We start from the raw sequence: 19,740 nt of genomic DNA, 5'->3' as shown, positions 1-19,740 counted from the left end.
TCATAATTAAAAATAGCAAATGCAAATGAATAAGAATAAGAAAATCAAATAAATAACTAAATAAGAAAACAACATAACATGATACATTAATAATCAAATTTTAAGAAAGTCACGTTTACCTTTTTTTGTTGAGAATTGTCTTTTTCCTTTTCCTTCTCTTTCTCTATTTGCTCAAAATAATCCTCATCATCACCAAATCTTCTCTTCTTCAATGATGCACTACAAGAAAATCAGTTATTTGCCACACTTTTAAAATGTGCCAAAAATACAAAAAAGCGTGGCGATAGTTTTTCACCACACTTTTTGAGCTATCGGCACGCTTTTAAAAGGGTCACATCCGCCAGAATGCCAGTAGTTCTATTGCCACACTTTTGTCGATCTCTTGGTACACTTTATTTTTTGTCACGCTTTCATCTATTGCCATGTTTAAAAACATGGTGGTATGGATAATCCTATAACCACGCTTTAAAAGCGTATCAAAAAGTGGGCATACAACCATGCTTTTAGAAGCGTGCCCATAGGGTTGATTTTGACTACAGTTTGAAAGCGTGCTGATAGAGAAGATATGACTACCCTTTTTATGTCAATAGGAAAAGATATAGCTACACTTAATAAACGTGGTAGTTGATGACTACAAGATATGACTACCTTTAAAAAGCCAGCCATAGCTACATAAACCTTTCACTAGGCCACTCCACACTACTTTCAACATTGCGGAAGCTAGCATAATCAACATTAAATAATTAATCATTATGCAAAAACTAAATCATGTTATCAAAATAAACTTTATATAAAAATACAATCATAAACTGGAACAGGAAAATTGAAAAAAAAAAAGAAAATAAATTTACTACACAAAGTCATTTGCAAAATAAAATTTACAATATCTAAAACACACTACTCAGTTGAGTGTACAGCTTCATCTAAGACTTCATGATTCTATATCTAACGGAACATTTGAAGTGGTCATTATATTCACCATCTCTCAATATCACAATCCGCAAATGGCTCTCTTTGTTACCATAAAACTCGGAAAACATTCAACTAATCTACATAAAGAAATCCAAAAACAGATAAAGATACATTATTTTGGAGACTGTTGAGGAGCATCTTTTGTTCATTGTTTTGATCATTGCAGTCGTAGCTACTACTATCACAGCTGCAGTTGCTACTACTATCATTGCAGCCGTAGCTGCACCCATTTTTACACCACCTGCAGCCTTCATTGCGTCGGCTATTTTAGCGAATGCTGCGACCCTTCCACAAGTATAACTCTCAATGCAAGTGTTGGTTTTCTTGCCATATTTTACCTGCAAAAGAGCAAATCAAATTGATACCAACTTGCATACTAAGTTTATTACATATTAGCATAGGAATGATATCTTCAAACACAAAGAAACCCACGGTTTTTGACAATCAGCAACATCAATATAAATGCATACCAGCGATAAACCATGAACTTTCAAGGATTGCTATTTAACCCTCTAAAAATGAAAGGCCTTTCTCATACAGAAAATGTGTACAATAGCAGTGATAAAACCATTTTAAAGCTTAATACAAGTATTCACAAAACTTAGTAACTCGATTAATAGAATGCCTGAAAGAAAGGGGAAACCATAAATATGCATGTTTAAAGATAAAAGACTACCAATTAGTACACAACCTGTACAATATTATGTAGAATAACAAGAGCTTTTCTTTAATGGGGCAAACTATACTTTGGTTCTTGATGATCCAAGGTTCCCTATGAATCATAGCCATTGAAAATTTTGAACCAATGGCTGATGTTAGCACTTAGAATAGGATATTGAAATAGTATGTTTACCTTCTTAGAAGCCCCCTAATAACAGCCTCATCAAGATTAAAGGGCCTATTTGTAGCAGGGAGAACAAATACACGCTCTTTATCTTTTGTTTGAAGACCATCCCAATTCATCATGAACTCATTCTTCATTTTACACATAGTCTCATGTTTGCCAGGAGTTTCACGTCTTCCTAACATACTGTCGACCTGACACACACATAATATTAAACCAGGAAAAAATACAGAAAAAGATAACAGAAAAGGAAAACACATAAATATGATACTAACCTCATCGACAAAAATAACACTTGGGGCAATCTTGCTGGCTAGAGAAAAGATAGAAGTCCCCACCTTAGCCAACTGTCCTTTGCTAAAACGTTCAGGTCTCCGTAGAGAAAGCATGACCAACTCCTTCAAGGTGTCCTTCACATTTTCTAAAACCCCAATATCATCAAAAGTGACCCTAATATCACTTGGAGGAATCACGTTAGCAAGTAGCTCTTTCTCAAATTCATTCTCAATAACCACATCTTGAGCAAAATGGGGAGGGGAAAAAGTAAAACAACAATATATACTGAGATTAAAGAATAGTCCCCATATATTTTAGTAAAGAACCACCATCGAAACAAGTACTTGAAGTTCCATCTAAAAAATATGTTTATGAGGCTACAATGCAAAATTCAATTACAGTTGGCCATGGGTGCTGAAGATTTGATTCAAACAGTAACAAGGACAACAAAAGAGTTGAAAATCAGTGATTATATTACCTTCAGCGATTTTTTTGAATTCTTGTTTTCACCTTTAATGCCATGCAGAATGTTCAACCCATACTTAAGGCTGACAAATAAAATGTAAAATAAGTGTTACAAGACGAATTTAAGTTCATATAAAATGTAAAAGTAGTGTTTACAGGTGAAGTTAAGTCACATAATTCTATTTGTTTTACTGCTTAATTTTCTTAGGTCAATAGGAGGGAGATATATAAATATTATTAGACGTCATAAAAGACTTATCCCTTTCAGAAGTTGATGATATTAAAAACATTACTAGAATTGAGCCATTGACATCAGTTTAAAATCATATTTCATCTTCCTTCGAATGTTGGCCTTTCAAAGATCTCTAAATAGCATCTAATGGTACAGAGCCAATTTTTCTATGAATCAATATTGGTAAATGAAATTAAGATCAAATAATGTCCACTGGATAGATTAACTAGCCCAATGCATCATACTACCACACACACACTTTTTCATTGAAACACCAAGTAGAAAAATAATTTAAAGAAAAAAATTAAAACGCATCCACTGTTTATTTTCCATGACAATAAATTCATCAGGAGCATCAAAATCAGTATGCTAAAATTCAAACAGGAGTAAAACTCTCATGTAATGAACATTCGCTTCACTTCCATTCCACATCACTACAACATCGAGAAACAGCAAAACAGTGAGGGAACCAAAATAATGAACCTTATCACATAGGAACAAAGAAACAATGAGGGAATAAATACGTACCTTGTAGTGTTTATGGTGAGGGTTGAGCACCGATTAAGGGAGAGTCAGCGACGATTGAGGGAAGAGCGAGAGAGAGGCAACAAAGATAGTGAGAGGGTTTGCGAGATAGAGTGATTGCCGAGGGAGGACGCACCAATGGAGGGCGCGCTGACAGAGGGCATGCTGACGGAGGGCGCGCCGACAGAGGCAGCTTTGATGGAGGGTTGCGAGAGCGGGTGCGAGGGTTGCGAATCTGAGGAGGAAGCTTGTGATAGAGGGTGCGATAGAAGGCTGGGAGAGAGGGTTCTCAGTGATGAAGGGTGTTCGGGGGTTCTCACATACATCATGAGTGAAAGGGTTTTCACTTCTCAGTAGGGTTACCTTCTGAAAACAAAATTAAAGTGTTTGAAGAAAAGCTTATATGGAAAAGCTGGTACACAAATGCAGATATATTGGACACTAAGCTGATATACAAATATGTGGTGTGTTAAAAGTAACAAAACATTTCAATTAATACATAAGTTGATATACAAAAAGGTGAAAAAAAAACACCAGTACTCCACTACTCCTACAGACCTCCACCAATACCACCTGAATTCGACCAACATGCCGAGGACATCGACTAGAGCTATGACCCTCTCTTTCGCATAGAGTACACTGCCAAGTACCATGCATTTTTTGCAAGTTCATTTTGCTCAAGTAGGGATTGATTTGGGTTGTCCTTTTGCCACTTTCATCAGTAATGGATTACCAATTACTTTTGGACCTTTATATTTAGGCCATGTAACTGGGTTGTCTAACGGTAAAAATTTTACACTATAAACTTTACGAATTTCAGACATCTTGTACACGTCATTTACATATACTTGCCAGTCAAGACGTTGGTTAGCACAACAAGCAAGCACGTGGCGACATGGAAGTCGCTCCACTTGAAAATGACCACAATCACAAACTCGTTGCGCAAGATTAACGGTGAATATTGAACCGTTGTCCATTTCATGGACCTCAAACACTTTATTGTGCCTGTCGAATCGGTTTACCACTATGTTTCCCGCACGATGAAGATTTTCTTTAACCCGTTGAGTGGCAAACTCTGAATAAGTAAATCCATTACGAATACGCTCATGAGCCTCATCACTCTTCCGAGTAAACAACTTATTCAGCCAATAACAAGTAGCTCTAAGTATCGCATTTACAGGAAGATTGCATGCACCCTTCAGGACCGAATTTATGCACTCTACCATATTTGTCGTCATATGACCCCAACGATAACCCTCGTCAAATGTCAATACCCAACGCTGAAGACCGATCTCATCACACCAATTAGTGTATGCCTCACCTCGCTCCTGAAGCCTCTCATAGTTTATATTGTACTCCTGCTCTGTTCTAGAATAGCCTACAAAACACCATATTATCATAAGTAGGCACTATAAATTCATTATCAATTGGACTAAAAGTAGTTTCAAATACCTATGTTAATAACAAGCTTATGCAAGTGTGGGGCCTTGAATCTCTTTAAGAAATTAGCTCCAATGTGTCTAATGCAAAACATGTGTCGTGCTCTTGGCGGTGCCCAAGCACCGTCACTACGAGCTATTGCTGCCTGGATGGACTCATGGCAATTAGAGATAATACCCACACCATCTTGAGTAACAACATTTTTTCGCAATTGATGAAGAAAAAAATCCCACTCCTCGGCGGTCTCACTCTCTACAATGGCAAAAGCAATCGGCACAATGTTTTGGTTCCCATCTTGTGCAATCGCAACCAAAAGTGTACCTTTAAATTTTCCATAAAGTCGTGTGCTGTCAACCTGGACTAATGGCTTGCAATGTCTGAACGCTCTAATACATGGATAGAAACTCCAAAATACCCGCCGAAGTATCCTTATGCCGTTTACCTCTTCACTCCCTCGATAAATAGGTAGAGTCTCTATTCGAACTCGTGAGCCTGGCATCTTGGCACACATTGCCATGCACCACCATGGTAGAGTCCGGTAAGAAATTTTCCAATCACCAAAGATTTTTGCAACACACTTCTGCTTTGCCAACCAAGCCTTACGGTAACTTATAGTATAGTTGAATTTAGATTGAACTTCTGCAATTATAGATTTCACCTTTAGCGATGGGTTAACTTCAACTAATGGCCTGATAGCATCTGCAATCATATTTGAGTCTAACTTGGAATGATTTTGTAAAATCGTTCCAATGGTACACGTGTGTTTGCCATTGTAACTCCGAATTTCCCTATAGCCTTTCTTTCTATTCAAACTAGCTCGGATAAGCCAATCACAACCTTTGTCATACCTCTTACATTTTGCATATAACGTCATAGGCTCAAACGCGTACATCGTGTAAGCGACTCCTCTAGAGATAGTATAATTCTTGATTGCGGAGATCACTGACTCTTTAGAATTAAATTCCATTCTAATACTAAACTCACTATCATTGGCCGCCACAATGCCTTCACAAAACAAATGTGAACTATCATTAGTCAATCATGGGTAAATAAACCAATGGTAACTATATTGAATAAACATACCTATATTTGCATACTCATTCTCATCTTCGTCTTCGTCATTGACTTCATAGTTGGCTTCGAATTCATCTTCACTATCACTGTTATCTTCTTCCCAAACTTTATCCCTAACTTCATCCATGTCTGACTCGTGGTCAATCGCATTTATACCAAGATGTTCAAACTCAACATACAATTCTATCATTGGCACTTGAAATCGACTCTGTTGATAAATATGAAACATATGCTGCATATTTTTGTCATCAGTGATGGACATTATATGAAATTGCATTAGCTTGCCAAATAAGATGACCGGATTCCTGTATAAAATATTGTTCACTCTCTTTGAAATATGACTTTGTATGCTTCTACAAAGATTGTTTTGTAACTCTGCAAACGTCATGGTGCATGGAATAATAAGGGAAAACGGATGTGGTATAATCTCACTCTCGTGTGTATGTGGTATAATTTCACTATTATAATACACTCGCAAATTTGCAGTACCTTCCATTGCTTCCGAAAGTCTCAACTTTTTCTTTTCTTTAAACTCACTCTCCTAAATTTTACACCACCAATACTTACCAAAAACTCATGCTCGAGAAAGAATGGAGAACAGTTCTTATCGTCAAACCTCCCAATTTAAACATGTATAATAATCAAAACGCACCTTACGTTTTGCATAAACCAACCGATTAGAAGAAAAAGTTGATCAAAATGACACCTGCATTTTGTCAAAAAAGTTAAAAAAAAATAAAAAGTTGCTAAAAAAACAACCTGCATTTTGTAATAAAAATAGAATATGAAAACGTAACTTGTGAATTACAGGAAAAAAAAAATTAAAAAACATGGAAAACGCAACATGTAATTTCCCTAACACCATATGCAAGCAATTATCCCATGCAGACTCATTTGGACATGTATCAACAAATACTATATGAAAGAAAATTAAGCCCTATTATTTGGTTTAAAGTATTATAGTTATAATAAACAGGAAAAATTGTTAATATATAGGAAATAAGTTACCAAGTTAAAATAAGATACCATAAAATTAATTATATAATCTGACAGAAAAAAAAAGTACTTATAATATATGTTGGAGATCCACTTATGTCTCGCATGCAAACAAATATTGTGGTCAAATAACTTTCACTAACTATTGACTCGTCTGTAGAGGCTGAAAAGGATCACCATAGAGGTTGAAGATGAGGAAGTGAAGGCGATGGTAAAATGGGTATGGGTGAGGGTTGGATTATGATGTTAATTTTGATTCAGGAAATGTAGGTAATTAGAGATAAAGTGAGAGGATGATAATAAAGAGTGTAGAGGATTTTTGAAAAAGAATAATATTTTAATTAAATTTTTACTATAGAAATTTTAACAAAAAGATAAATTTAAAATTTATTTTTAATATTAAAAATAAAATTAAATCGAATTAAATATTGAAAATATTTTTAAAATTTTTAACAAATTTAAAATATATATATATATATATATATATATATATATATATATATATATATATATATATATTACCCCATAAATATCCAAGCTATAAATTGGTTGTGGTGAATGGCCATTAGTTTCTTAAATTTATATTGAAGGAAGATTTTAGTGGCCGTATAACGACATACACAACAGCAGATAATTAGATATTTATAAGTTTGTAGGCTGTTATTTTTATTTACAACTTAATTATAATATTATATAACATAATTATTAATGTTATCCCTAAATATTTCAAAACTTTTTGTTTGGATGTCTTTTCTTTGATAAAAAGTAGATACTAACTTAAATGTTGGATGGAAAAAATAAGGTACATGATGATAAAATAAAAATAACTAAACGGTCAAGAAAAAATATATTAATACCTAAACAACCTAGTAGTTAAGTATCTCAAATTGATTATATGTTGTAGTAGTCATACCTGTAGTAGGCACACCAATGTCGTCAATGTTGTCAACTTCATCTTCTTCCTCATTTTCATCCTCATTTGCATCAACAATTTTATAATTTGCTTCAAATAAGTCTCCATTTTTACTATTGTTTTCTTCTCATTCCATGTCTCTTTCCTCATTTATATATGGATCATCCTTTTTTTTTTAGTAATACCCCAAATAGGTCCTCAAGAAATTTACCATCCGACAGTTTTGTCCCCCACGAAATTTAACTAAGATTTTGACCCTGAGGTTCTCAGATATCTCCCAAATACGTCCCCAAAACCGTTTGATCCGGTTAAAGTGGTGACGTGTCAGGTTAATTGTGACATGTCACCTTTAGGACATTTTGGTCCCCATCCACGCTGGACAAAACGACGTCGTATTGGAACCAGTGGCAAAACGACGTCGTTTCGGGGAGGACAAATTCGTCCCCACTTAGACAGAGAATGCAAACGGCGTCGTTTTCATGTTGGGGACCTATTTGTCTTATAATAGTATCTTAGGGGACCTATTTGACCTATAATTCGTGATGTTAAAAAAAGTTATATTTACTTCAACGCAAACCCCTTAAAAACACATTGACATTGGTCTGTTCATTTATCAAAATAGTAACATAAACCTGAGAACTCAAACATGTTAACCACACAAATATTTGGCTTCAATAGCAACACAAACCAAATCAAGTTAAAAGAAGGTTTATTTTCTTCAACACAAACTAAACGAAACCATTTTAAATAACATAACGTCTTTTTCCTCCAACATAACAAAAGGTAGTAACATAACTAAGACAACAACTTTCACACTAATTCTTAGAAGCATTGTAAGGTCCCATATCGGTTGGGGAGGGGAACGAAGCATGCCTTATAAGGGTGTGGATACCTCTCCCTAGCATGACGCGTTTTGACGAGTGAGTGTGGGGGCCTTCGGTTAGCATCCCTATCGTCAAAGGCAAAACCGTGAGGCCTTGTGTGCCAAAGCGGACAATATCGTGCTAGCGAGTGGTTTGGGCTGTTACAGATGGTATCAGAGCCAGAGCCCGAATCGATGTGCCAGCGAGGGCACTGGGCTCCCTTAGGGGGGTGGATTGTAAGGTCCCACATCGGTTGGGGAGGGGAATGAAGCATGCCTTATAAGGATGCGGATACCTCTCCCTAGCATGACGCGTTTTGACGAGTGAGTATGGGGGGTTTCGACTAGCATCCCTATCGTCAAAGGTAAAATCGTGAGACCTTGTGTGCCAAAGCAGACAATATCGTGCTAGCGGGTGGTCTGGGCTGTTACAAGCATCATTTCTTGAAAGATTGGTTCAACCCTCGTATTGGAATGAATTTGAACAACTTAGATACTGTGCCACCTGTTGCACACGAGGGTTGAACCAGTCTTTCAAGAAATGATACTTCTAAGAATTAGTGTGAAAGTTGTTGTCTTAGTTATGTTACCACCTTTTGTTATGTTGGAGGAAGAAGACGTTATGTTATTTAAAATGGTTTCGTTTAGTTTGTGTTAAAGAAAATAAACCTTCTTTGACTTGATTTGGTTTGTGTTGCTATTGAAGCCAAATATTTGTGTGGTTAACATGTTTGAGTTCTCAGGTTTATGTTACCATTTTGATAAATGAACAGACCAATGTCAATGTGTTTTTAAAGTTTGCGTTGAAGTAAATATAGCTTCTTTTAACATCACAAATTATAGGTCAAATAGGTCTCCTAAGATACTATTATATGACAAATAGGTCCCCAACATGAAAACGACGCCGTTTGCATTCTCTGTCTAAGTGGGGACGAATTTGTCCTCCCCGAAACGACGTCGTTTTGCCACTGGTTCCAATACGACGTCGTTTTGTCCACCGTGGATGGGGACCAAAATGTCCTAAAGGTGACATGTCACAATTGACCTGACACGTCACCACTTTAACCGGATCAAACGGTTTTGGGAACGTATTTGGGGGGTATCTGAGAACCTCAGGGTCAAAATCTTAGTTAAATTTTGTGGGGGACAAAACTGTCGGATGGTAAATTTCTTAAGAACCTATTTGGGGTATTACTCTTTTTTTTTTGTTACTAGTCAACTGTTCAAAATAAACATACAGCTCTAAATTAATATTTGAACTAAATTACATTCACAAAGATACTTTATACATATTGAGTTCATCAGATATCGAATTATTTGAAATTGTATTAATCCACCGATTAAACACTTATATAAAATATCAGCGACAAAATTTTTTGAAATAAAATAAATAATTTGTTTATTCCCAAGTCAAATTAAACAAATTTTATTTACAAATATAATTTTTTTTTTTTGGAATTATGCAATAGATCGGGGCCTCCCACCAAGTTTAGAGCAAAATGGGGATAGCTGACACCGATCTGCATGCAAATCAAGAAAGTATTTACTTGATTCGGAAAAAAATTAAATAAAAAATAAAATTATATGTTAGAATTAAACTAAAAATTAATTGTTATTGATTTTATTAAAATTTAAAATGATATGTTAATGAGTAATATGAGTCAACAAATAATCTTTTGTAGTTAAAAATAAAAAGATCAATTTCTATTCATTCAAAAAATAAATTAACAAATTGAAATAATAAAATTCAAAATGTTGTGACTTCACTAAAATTTAATATTAAATGTTATTGACGTCATTAAAATTTAAACTTATATGTTAGTGAGTAATCACAATAATGGAGTCATAAAAAAAATCTTTCTGTATTTAAAAATTAAAAAAAACTAAAATTTGTATTAATTTTAAATAAAGATACAAATTAGAAAAAAAAAATGACCATGGAGTTGTCATCTAAACTCGGCAAAAGATGGGGTCAGCAATGAGCTCGCTGAGGGGAAAATTCAGTTCCACTCTTCGGATCTGTGTTTTCTACCGGATCCAGTGATATTTTTCCGATTTGCATACAAATCGGTGTCGATTATCGCGATTTTGCTCTAAAATCGGTGGGTAATACCCAGATCTACGATGACACAATAATAAAAAATTGTATATTTATAGACAAAGTTGTATTAATTTATTTCAGGAATAAATAAAATTATTTATTTTATTTCAAAAAAAATTTCTACCACTAACCCTCGTCAGAATGAGCTACTACTATACCTTGACAAAGTCTCGCAATCAAATCTCAGATTGACAATCTCACAATTATAGTACACTTTGTAATCTAACCCTACTTTCCATTTTTCCTTCGGAGCACCCACTGTTTTTTTTTAATGCTTTTATGGATAACTCAACTCAAAAATAAAGAACATAGAAGATTCGAACAAAATAAGTCTGACCAAAAAATTAAATAAATAAAGACCGATAAAAAAAAAACAGACCCAAAACAAAAACAACAAAATAAATAATAGTAAATAAATTAAGAAGATAGTGGTGTTTGAACCAACCGTGATGATATATACTCAGTGGTCACCGAAGAAATTCCTCATCGTCTTCGCCGCTGCTTCTTTCGTTCTTTCTGTCTATCTCTCTCAATTACAGATCTAGATCTATGAAGTACTTCTCCTCCCAGCTAGTGCATTATATAATATAAAATTTCTATCAAAACCCTAAAAGCCACCGCACCTCCAAAACGCAACCTGCGAGAAACCCAAAAAGCGACCGTACCTGCAAAACGCAACCTGCGTTTTACGAAAATGCATAACGTCCACGTCAGCTATTCATTTACAAGTTACAACAGTTGTCTTCCATATTGAAAATTTTCAGACTACAATTTTGTCCCTTTATTATTTACACAATTACACGTTTGTATGTGGTAATATACTCGCATTCTATTTTAATTTTAAATTTTAAACTGCAGAATCAGCACGACTTAGACGTTTCTTCCTGTATCTCCATGCAACTTGAATACGAATTGCAGCTAAGGATCTCCAATGAGGTGATTCATACCTACAATAGCAACACAGTTACCGAATGAATCATGGATTTGAATTCATAAATTGAAGCTAGATACAAATTTAATGGAGAAAAGAGATGTGACCTTAAGGCTCCTTGAACACGCGGACTCCGCAAGAATCTTGTGAAAAGGACTGTGACTTCTTCAAGGCCGGAGGCCATGGCTAAAATGACTCGACATTTGTTAAGCACCTCACTGTTCTGTTGCTAAGCAGCCTTTGTCCTGGAAGCCTTACTGGAAAATCATATTGATAAAACATGCTGCTAATTATTCCCATTAATATATTGTTATTTGTTAAGTCGTCTTAATTTTCTTCATACACTCATAAATCAAAGTACCTAGATGAAATTTGAGCTTCTTTGGATGCTGCAATTGAGTTGTTTAAAAATTTTAAATAAAAAAATTTCTCTTTTTTAATGTGCTTAATAAATTTTTTAATTGTAAAAATAAAAATATTAATATTTTTTAAATTACAATTTACATTATTTTTACATAGATCTTTTTATTAAAAATTATTTTAAAATAATAAATAAATAATATTTTTATATTTTTATACCCAAATATATAGTTATCAAAATCAAAACAGTAATTCAATTGGTTAAGTTATTAGATCACTAGGTTACTAGTTCAACTAGGGGATCACAAGTTGAACTAATTGACTCAATCCCACTTAAATGAAAATATAATCACACAATAAAAAAAATCTTAAAATGGTGTACATGATGAAAGTCATGACACCACCTTAAAATCCTGTAAGAAAACAAAAAAATTCAATCAATTCACAAAGTCTATTATCTAATCACACTATCGCATAACCTATTAGTAGAATTGGAATTAAAACAGAAGCATTCCAACCATGGTTCTAAAAACCGGACTGGCCTGTCGAACCAAACCAATTAGAACCGGAAGCCTTTGCGGTTCAGTCCATCAGGAGAAACTACCATTTCAAAAACCATATAAAAATCGTTGAACCAGCCGGTTTACATGAAATGTCGTTTTATGCTTGGTTTAAAAAAAAAAAAGAAAAGCAATCTGATTCCTTCCTTGTTCCAGTGACCCAGCCCCTCTCTCCTTTTCTTTCCTTCACAATTTAGAACCTTGCACTACCCTCAACCAAAAAAAAACCTAGCCATCTAGGCTCCACCACTGCCACCGCAAGGAGTGGGACACTGCAGCCATCCATCGCACTCAGGAGCTTTCCTCTTCGTCCTGTCGGCATGCTCCAAAGCTCCAACCCCTGTTCACTCTCACTGATCACAGCTTCTTCCTCGAGGTCAGCCGGCGTTCGTCATCTTTGTCTTCTTCCTTTTAATCTCTTTGATATGTTCTGCCCAAACAGAGCCTTAATTTGACTAATTTGCTTGTGTATGATTAAACCTTGTTACTTTATGAAAGAATGAACTACTTAACATTCTAGAGCCTTAATTTTCTTGTACCAGAGACAATTTTTTTATGTATACCCAATATAATTTGAAGGTAGCTTGTTAGGTTCTCTATTTTGTTTGATTGTGATGTATTTAACTTGGTGTGAGTATTTTGTGATGCTATGGAATAGAACAGAATGTGTCAGATTGAGCTAAAAGTAGGGTTATATTTGGAAGATAATTATTCATGTTTGGATGTTTGTATTAGAGGCAGCCAAAAATTAATTTTGATTTAATGATGCCACAGGTTTTGGAGTTATCATGTGCTCTGGCACTTATGTAATTTGATGATTGCCTATTACTGCTACTTTGAATGTTCATTCAGCGTGTGGCAATGGTTAGCCTTTATGTTTGTGAATTTGAACTTGATGGATGATTATATAATATACTTATTGGTAGTAACACTTTTGTTTTATCTAAAGAAATGTCACTGTCTTTTGAACAAAATTGAACTGATCACTGATTATCTATATTTCACTCATTTAGTATATATTAGTTGAATGAATCAGTTCATTTGAGAATTTGAAGGAGCTGAAATTTGATAATGATATATCACAAAATAGAATTCATTTGAGAATTTGAGATATAACAATAGCAAAAATTTTATAGCAGTATCTTGTCATGAATTTTACAGAAAAATTATTGTTGTATAATGTGTTTTATAAGAATTGTTAGGTTTACTATATGGATACTCATGGTCAGTCATGGATATCGTAGCTAGCTACCCAGAGATTTAGTAATTGCTTATTCATCATCATCATATCATGTTCTAATTCTCCCTCCTATAAATGTGTATAAAAAAAAAGTGTAAAAACAGCAGCAGCAGAAGCATTAAAACATCTAGAAAATTAAAACAGATGCATTAAAAATCTAGAAGTTGGAATTTTCCCTGGCCATATTCAGCTATGAGAAAATTTAAACAGCACTGCAACATCACAGCATTTCTCATATGCAACTATGAGGAAATTAAAACAGCATTCCAGCATTTTCACAGCATCAAAGAGCAGCATTTTCAATAAATGAACAGAAATTAAAACAGAAGCATTAAAACATTATAAACATTTTCAAATTTTCTATTCTAAACCTACATTAAAACAAAAACAATCAACTATTAAAAATTAATATAAAATAACTAAAAAAAAAATCAAAAGCTCACCTCTACACTGCAGAAGCAGAACCCAAGTCACAGCAGAGAAGGTGGAGGCACGTCAAAGAACACTGCAGGGACAGACGAGTCACGAGGCGGGGCAATGAAGGCGACAGACGGAGGTGAGCAGAGCAGCACACACGGAGACGAGAAGATGAGCCGGCTAGAGGCGAGTACAGACCGTCGAGAGTGAGAGGCGAGCACCGGCGAGAGAGAGGCGAGCATAGACCGGTCAGAGTGAGAGGTTGAGAGCTCTGTGACTGGCCGAAAGTGTGAGAGCATGAGGTTGGGGAAGAGAAGGGGTGCCGTCCAAATTAGAAATTAGGGTTTTACTTTTTCTTAATATGAAACGATGTCGTACCCCCGGGGCCCGGGGAGGGGGGGGGGTTTAAAAGATAAAAGCGAACCGGTCCAGGTTTTTGAAAACTGTCAGTTTCCCGGTTTTGGTGAAAACCTCCGAGCTCAAACCAGTTCGCACCGATTATGCACGTTATCTGGTCCTGGGACCGATTTGAAGAAGCGAACCGGTCCGGATTTTTGAAAACTGTCAGTTCCCCGGTTTCCCGGTTTTGGTGAAAACCTCCCCGCTCAAACCAGTTCGCACCGATTATGCACGTTATCTGGTCCTGGGACCAATTTGAAGAAGCGAACCGGTTCGGGTTTTTGAAAACTGTCAGTTCCCCGGTTTTGGTGAAAACCTCCCAGCTCAAACCAGTTCGCACCGATTATGCACGTTATCTGGTCCTGGGACCGGTGACCTCTGACCAAGGTTGCGAGAATCGGACCGGTCAAAAAACCGGTGAAGTTACTGGTTCAATAGTTCATTGGTTCGACCGGGATTCAACCGGGTTTCAACCGGTTTAAGTAAATATTAAATAAAATTATTAAAAAATCTAAAAATAATTTTAAATATATAAATTCAATAATTTCTAACTTAATAAAATTTAAAATTTCACATAATAAATTATCCATTACTTAATATTAGAGGTACACAAACAACTTCAAACATCAAAATTTATAACTAAACAAAAAAAAACGCACATAATGACAAATCCATAATGTTCTACATTCAAAAGAAACAATTACTAGCAAGTTTTCAACTAATCAAAGGTGCAACTCATCAAAAATCATAATTATCATTAAGTGTTCCAACTAAGAGTACAATGAAGGTGACTCGTTATAATAGATTGTTAATAATGGAACACATTCAACATTCCACCTCATCCCTCATACCACAATTTAGCATAAATAATGAGGTTTTGCAACTAAGCATTAGGTTTAACCATGAATTACATGTGGAAACATACCAAAGAATGTTAGAAACATAAACCAACCTAAACGAAAAAATTTCCAAATAGGTCCACTGCTTGACCCTGCCACACGCCTAAATGAAGATGTATTCAAAGCTCTAGAAATATTCATATAAATTCTCTGCACTCAGGTATTAAACAGTACATTGTCAGTAAATAAAATTATGTCTTTAAATTATATGGCATAGCATTATTTATGGGAACAGCCTGATCTCCTGCAAGCTGTGTAACCTTTTCTTTTTTTAATGAAAATAATATACTATAAAATTAAAAGATAACTTACCTTCTTTCCAAGCTCCAGCCACGCCATTCATAAGCATATAATAGATCTGCAAAATTAAACAAATTGCAATATATTTCAAAAACAATAGACAGGGAAAATAATGGAAGTAATCGGCAGCTCATTAATGGTGGATTTCTTCATTCATCAGGAATAGCCACAAAAAAAAATCACACATTTCATATAGTGAGTGGAATAAGTAAACACAAAAGTGGGTCAAAAGGCAAAATCCAACACATGTTTTTCAAATCTCAGTTTATGCACGATAAATTGGGAAGTCAATAAATTGAGACAGTGCTATGGATAAAGACCAATAGAAGTTATACAATGAAAATCACTGCCAAAATGTTCTGCAACAATCATATCGAATTTGATCAAACTTAAATCCCACCCCCCTTCCCCCACCCACCAAAAAAAATTTAGAGAAAATGAATCCCTTCGATTACAGGGAAGTGATATGACATACTATAGCATCCTTTGCAAATTGCAATGACAAAAGCAATGTGATGTGAATAGAGGACTGTAAGGAAAGCCCCTATTCTTATCTCTTGTAGCTTTTAAGAGGCAAGCTGGGCAACAAGGCCAAATACCAAATGAAGGTAAAGCAGGTTTGAGAACCCAGAAATCTAAAACAAGTGCCATGCATCGAGAAGGCAACAAACATATTCATTATTCAAAATCAACAACAGCAATGATGAAAATCAAAATCATAAATCAAGAAGGCAGCATAGAACAGGCGAGCTCACAGAACCTCAGAAAATCAAAATCCAAAATCAAGAAAGAGCAAAGAACAGAGTCTTACCGAATTCAGAAGGACGCGGGCTCGGCCGGTGGTGATCGCGGCTGCTGTGGATGGTTGTGGATGGCGAATGAGGGTCGGGCTAGGTGACGTTCGGCGACGAGGAGGCGGGCTCGGCCGGTGGTGGTCGCGGCTGCTGTCGATGGTTGTGGGTGGCGAATGAGGGGCGGCCTAAGTGACGTTCGGCGACGAGGAGGCGGGCTCGGCCGGTGGTGGTCGCGCAGCTGCTGTCGATGGTTGTCAGTGGCGAATGGTGGCCTTGCTGGGTGAATGGAGGCTGGCGCAGATTAGGTTAGGGGAAAGGGGAGCTGAGCTCAGATTGAGATTAGGGTTAGTGGTAGTGGGTTAGGTTTGTTTCGGCGCTACGCGTTTGCCTTTTCTTTTTTTTTTTAAGCCAAAACGACGTCGTTTTGACATTGAAGCTGCAAACCACTAAACCGCCAAAAAACCGGATGGTTCTTCCGGTTCGCCGGTTAACCGCCGGTTTGACCGGTTTTTTACCGATTTTTTGCCAGACGGTTTTCTACGTCACCCGGACCGGCTAGGCCACCGGTTTCCGGTTATTCCGGTTGAACCGGCCGGTCCGGTCCGATTTTCAGAACCATGCCTCTGACCGTCCAAATCGGTCCGGTTACAATACTATCCAAATACAATTAATAAATGAAAAAAAATATCAACTAAAGATATCAACTAAAAAAAATCTTATCTTAGAAACAAAATCTTTGTATTCATGTACATCAATCTATGGGTTTACTAGAAATGTTGTTAATTATTGCAATTTCTAATGAAATCTACTCTTCAATAAAAATGTTCTTTTCAGGTTTGTTATTATACCATGTTCTAGATACCATGTAAAAATTTCTTTACCACAAACATCCCTTCAGATAACGAAAGTTTTGTTCCATCTTTTCCTATGCTCTCGAGCTTTTTTCGCACTGCAAATATCATCTTATCTACTAGAACCACCCATACTCAATATTCTACTTCTTTTTATGTATTTATTTTGTCTTAATCTCTCACAAACGGCATCTAGGATAGGTTCATCCATTGAAGCAACAATTTTTTTTTTTTAATTTCTCACACCATCTTGGTAGGCCAATGACCGATTTTTTAGTTATTATGAATCATATTTACTAATCAATAATTACACATACAGAAATCTAAACACATTTGTAGAGAGAAAATAGATGCAAAAAGAAACTTTAAAATTATAATTTGCATCTCTTTAAAATCTGAAATAAGTCTTCATCTCACTTGTCATTAAATGTGCATGTAAACCACAGAAAAAGAGAAAATTTATACCTCCTTATATTTTCTGGTAAGCCTCAATGGCTCATCCATTGCTCCATGTCACAGCCACTGAGTTTGTATTTCTAGCCTCCTTAAAAGTGGATGGAAGAAAAGGATTTCAACTATGTTGCAAAAATAACATATTGGAATAAGGCTGTCAAAGTTTAATTACAACCAACTTTCAGCAATTGATAAGTTCTACCTCCGTCCAAGAGCTTGAAGAAAATTCTGTATGTGACCAATGAGAATAGCAAAAAGCAAGAGTCCAAATCCTATAATGGCCATGCTGAAAAGGACTTCCCACATAAGTGCTAGGGACCAGATTACCAGCTAAAGTACTAATTTGCTGCACAAATATCATAGGATATAATTGTTACTCTTATAGATATCAAATCAATTGCATCCAAGATTTTGGATACATATAGAATAGTTTTTAAATAAATACAGAAAACTCAACCAACTGATATTTCAAGCATATATAAATTTTTTTCATAGAATCTCTAAAAGCTATGTTAGATTAACATAATATTAGAGTTTAATTTTGGTATACTATACATCTATACTTTAATTTTGATATATCCCATAAGCAAAACTATCCTGAGATGGGGGATTTAAGCACGCAACAGCATCAGTATTATTGTTCCATTGATTTGATGTCTGGTCAGGTTGAAAGATTCCATCATGACTATGTCCACAATAAATGAATAACATGTATTCAGGGATCTTCGATTTGTGGCAAGCATTTCGCAAACATTGAATAACCCTCTCAAAGAAGGGAATGTCTTTGATGGGGAAAGTATAATATGGTCCTTAAAGCACCATGCACAAAGAAAGCTCCCTCAAAGAAAGAAAAAAAAGTAGAGAAAGAGAAAGTTAACGAATCGAACATTAATTATACTCCAATTCTAGTTTAGCCACTTATTAAATTATTGAAGGAAAACGTAATAACTGTAACGGTTTGAATTTCACTACTAATATTGTAGTCCTAATTTGAAGGATTAGATTTATGAGGACATGATATTTACATAGTCTAAAACAATAATCAGAATTATTTAATACAATTGTTCAATAAGATATGATATGAAGGACTTATCCATCGAGAATAAAAAAATATAAAGCATTATTGGGAGAAGCATATTCAGGTGAAAATTCTAGTTCGAGCCTAAATCTCATTACATATGACAACATAACTGGCACTATGACATTACAGTTGTCTTCGAGTTGATCATACATTACTTTCATGCTTTTTTTTTTCCTTCTTTCACTCTTATCATAGTTTGAGGTTAGGCATTCAGTTGGTAGCTTCTGATACTAAAACCTATAATAACATGGCAGAGATTAGTGTTTGTGCTTGGTGTATGTTAATATTTAACACGATCATAATTTTTTTATTTTCTAATATGTTACAGTTTGTATGGCAGCCATACGAAGGATCAATCATACTCGACGAATTATATGGACACCTTAAAGTGTGTGACATAGTGGCATCATTGTTGTCATTCGAGTGTGTCGAATAACACCCTACGAATTGAGTGATGCGCCAGTTTAGGTATGCACAACCTGCCCTTGAGCCTTCAAAAATCATTAGAGTGGAAGACCATTGCATTACTTTTTGCGAAGCACAACTTCACGAGTGAAGGGTGATACATGCGGGATGGATAGAGGATTGGGGCAACCGTTGCAACACTCGATTGCGAGAACAGCATCCCCTTCCAATTTGAGATTTTAGACCAACTGCTAATTACCATGATTGATACTTGGGTTTATTCGAAGTATGACTGAGATTGTCAAAGGGAGTTTCTCAACAACCACCTCAGCCACCGCCTTAGCAACAAC

General features: G+C 35.5%; 2 protein-coding genes and 1 long non-coding RNA gene across 10 annotated transcripts; all 3 read right to left on the bottom strand.

Moving 5' to 3' along the window:
* Positions 1–771: 771 nt before the first annotated feature.
* Positions 772–3,967, bottom strand: LOC112802422 (uncharacterized). 8 transcript variants are annotated; one of them, XM_072237687.1, is made up of 5 exons: positions 3,318–3,965; positions 2,571–2,640; positions 2,092–2,266; positions 1,826–2,010; positions 772–1,310 (listed from the first exon to the last, which is right to left on the bottom strand). In XM_072237687.1, exons 3-5 carry the CDS (start codon positions 2,203–2,205, stop codon positions 1,307–1,309), a joined length of 303 nt encoding a protein of 100 aa, XP_072093788.1. In that variant the 5' UTR covers positions 2,206–2,266; positions 2,571–2,640; positions 3,318–3,965; the 3' UTR covers positions 772–1,306. The 8 variants fall into 8 exon arrangements, with proteins under 8 accessions (XP_072093788.1, XP_072093790.1, XP_072093791.1 ...); XM_072237689.1 differs by having other exon boundaries at positions 2,571–3,223; positions 3,318–3,757; XM_072237690.1 differs by having other exon boundaries at positions 2,092–2,237; positions 2,571–3,223; positions 3,318–3,757.
* Positions 3,968–3,991: 24 nt separating this feature from the next.
* Positions 3,992–6,018, bottom strand: LOC112803925 (uncharacterized). Its single transcript, XM_029298749.2, has 3 exons — positions 5,838–6,018; positions 4,767–5,759; positions 3,992–4,692 (listed from the first exon to the last, which is right to left on the bottom strand). The coding sequence occupies exons 1-3, from the start codon at positions 6,016–6,018 to the stop codon at positions 3,992–3,994; spliced, it is 1,875 nt and encodes a 624-aa protein (XP_029154582.2).
* A 5,344-nt stretch (positions 6,019–11,362) lies between these two features.
* LOC112802423 (uncharacterized) lies at positions 11,363–16,977 on the bottom strand. Its single transcript, XR_003202395.3, has 6 exons — positions 16,618–16,977; positions 15,819–15,864; positions 15,560–15,656; positions 14,235–14,485; positions 11,739–11,888; positions 11,363–11,647 (listed from the first exon to the last, which is right to left on the bottom strand). It is a non-coding gene; the product is annotated as an uncharacterized lncRNA (long non-coding RNA).
* Between the last annotated feature and the right edge of the window lie 2,763 nt (positions 16,978–19,740).

Source organism: Arachis hypogaea, chromosome 5 (assembly GCF_003086295.3).
Source record: "Arachis hypogaea cultivar Tifrunner chromosome 5, arahy.Tifrunner.gnm2.J5K5, whole genome shotgun sequence".
NCBI lineage: Eukaryota > Viridiplantae > Streptophyta > Magnoliopsida > Fabales > Fabaceae > Arachis > Arachis hypogaea.
The sequence above is the reverse complement of the archived record's forward strand: the minus strand, read 5'-3'. Positions and strand labels throughout refer to the sequence as shown.

Bases quoted from the DNA above. Each gene is read 5' to 3' on its own strand.
- LOC112802422 (XM_025845640.3), bottom strand. From the start codon at position 2,205: ATGCTTTCTCTACGGAGACCTGAACGTTTTAGCAAAGGACAGTTGGCT. The intron at 2,011-2,091 runs GTTAGTATCATA...TGTGTGTGTCAG, and splicing joins GTGTTATTTTTGTCGATGAG to GTCGACAGTATGTTAGGAAG.
- LOC112803925 (XM_029298749.2), bottom strand. From the start codon at position 6,018: ATGATAGAATTGTATGTTGAGTTTGAACATCTTGGTATAAATGCGATT. The intron at 5,760-5,837 runs GTATGTTTATTC...TGTTTTGTGAAG, and splicing joins GAATGAGTATGCAAATATAG to GCATTGTGGCGGCCAATGAT. The intron at 4,693-4,766 runs GTATTTGAAACT...GGTGTTTTGTAG, and splicing joins TAAGCTTGTTATTAACATAG to GCTATTCTAGAACAGAGCAG.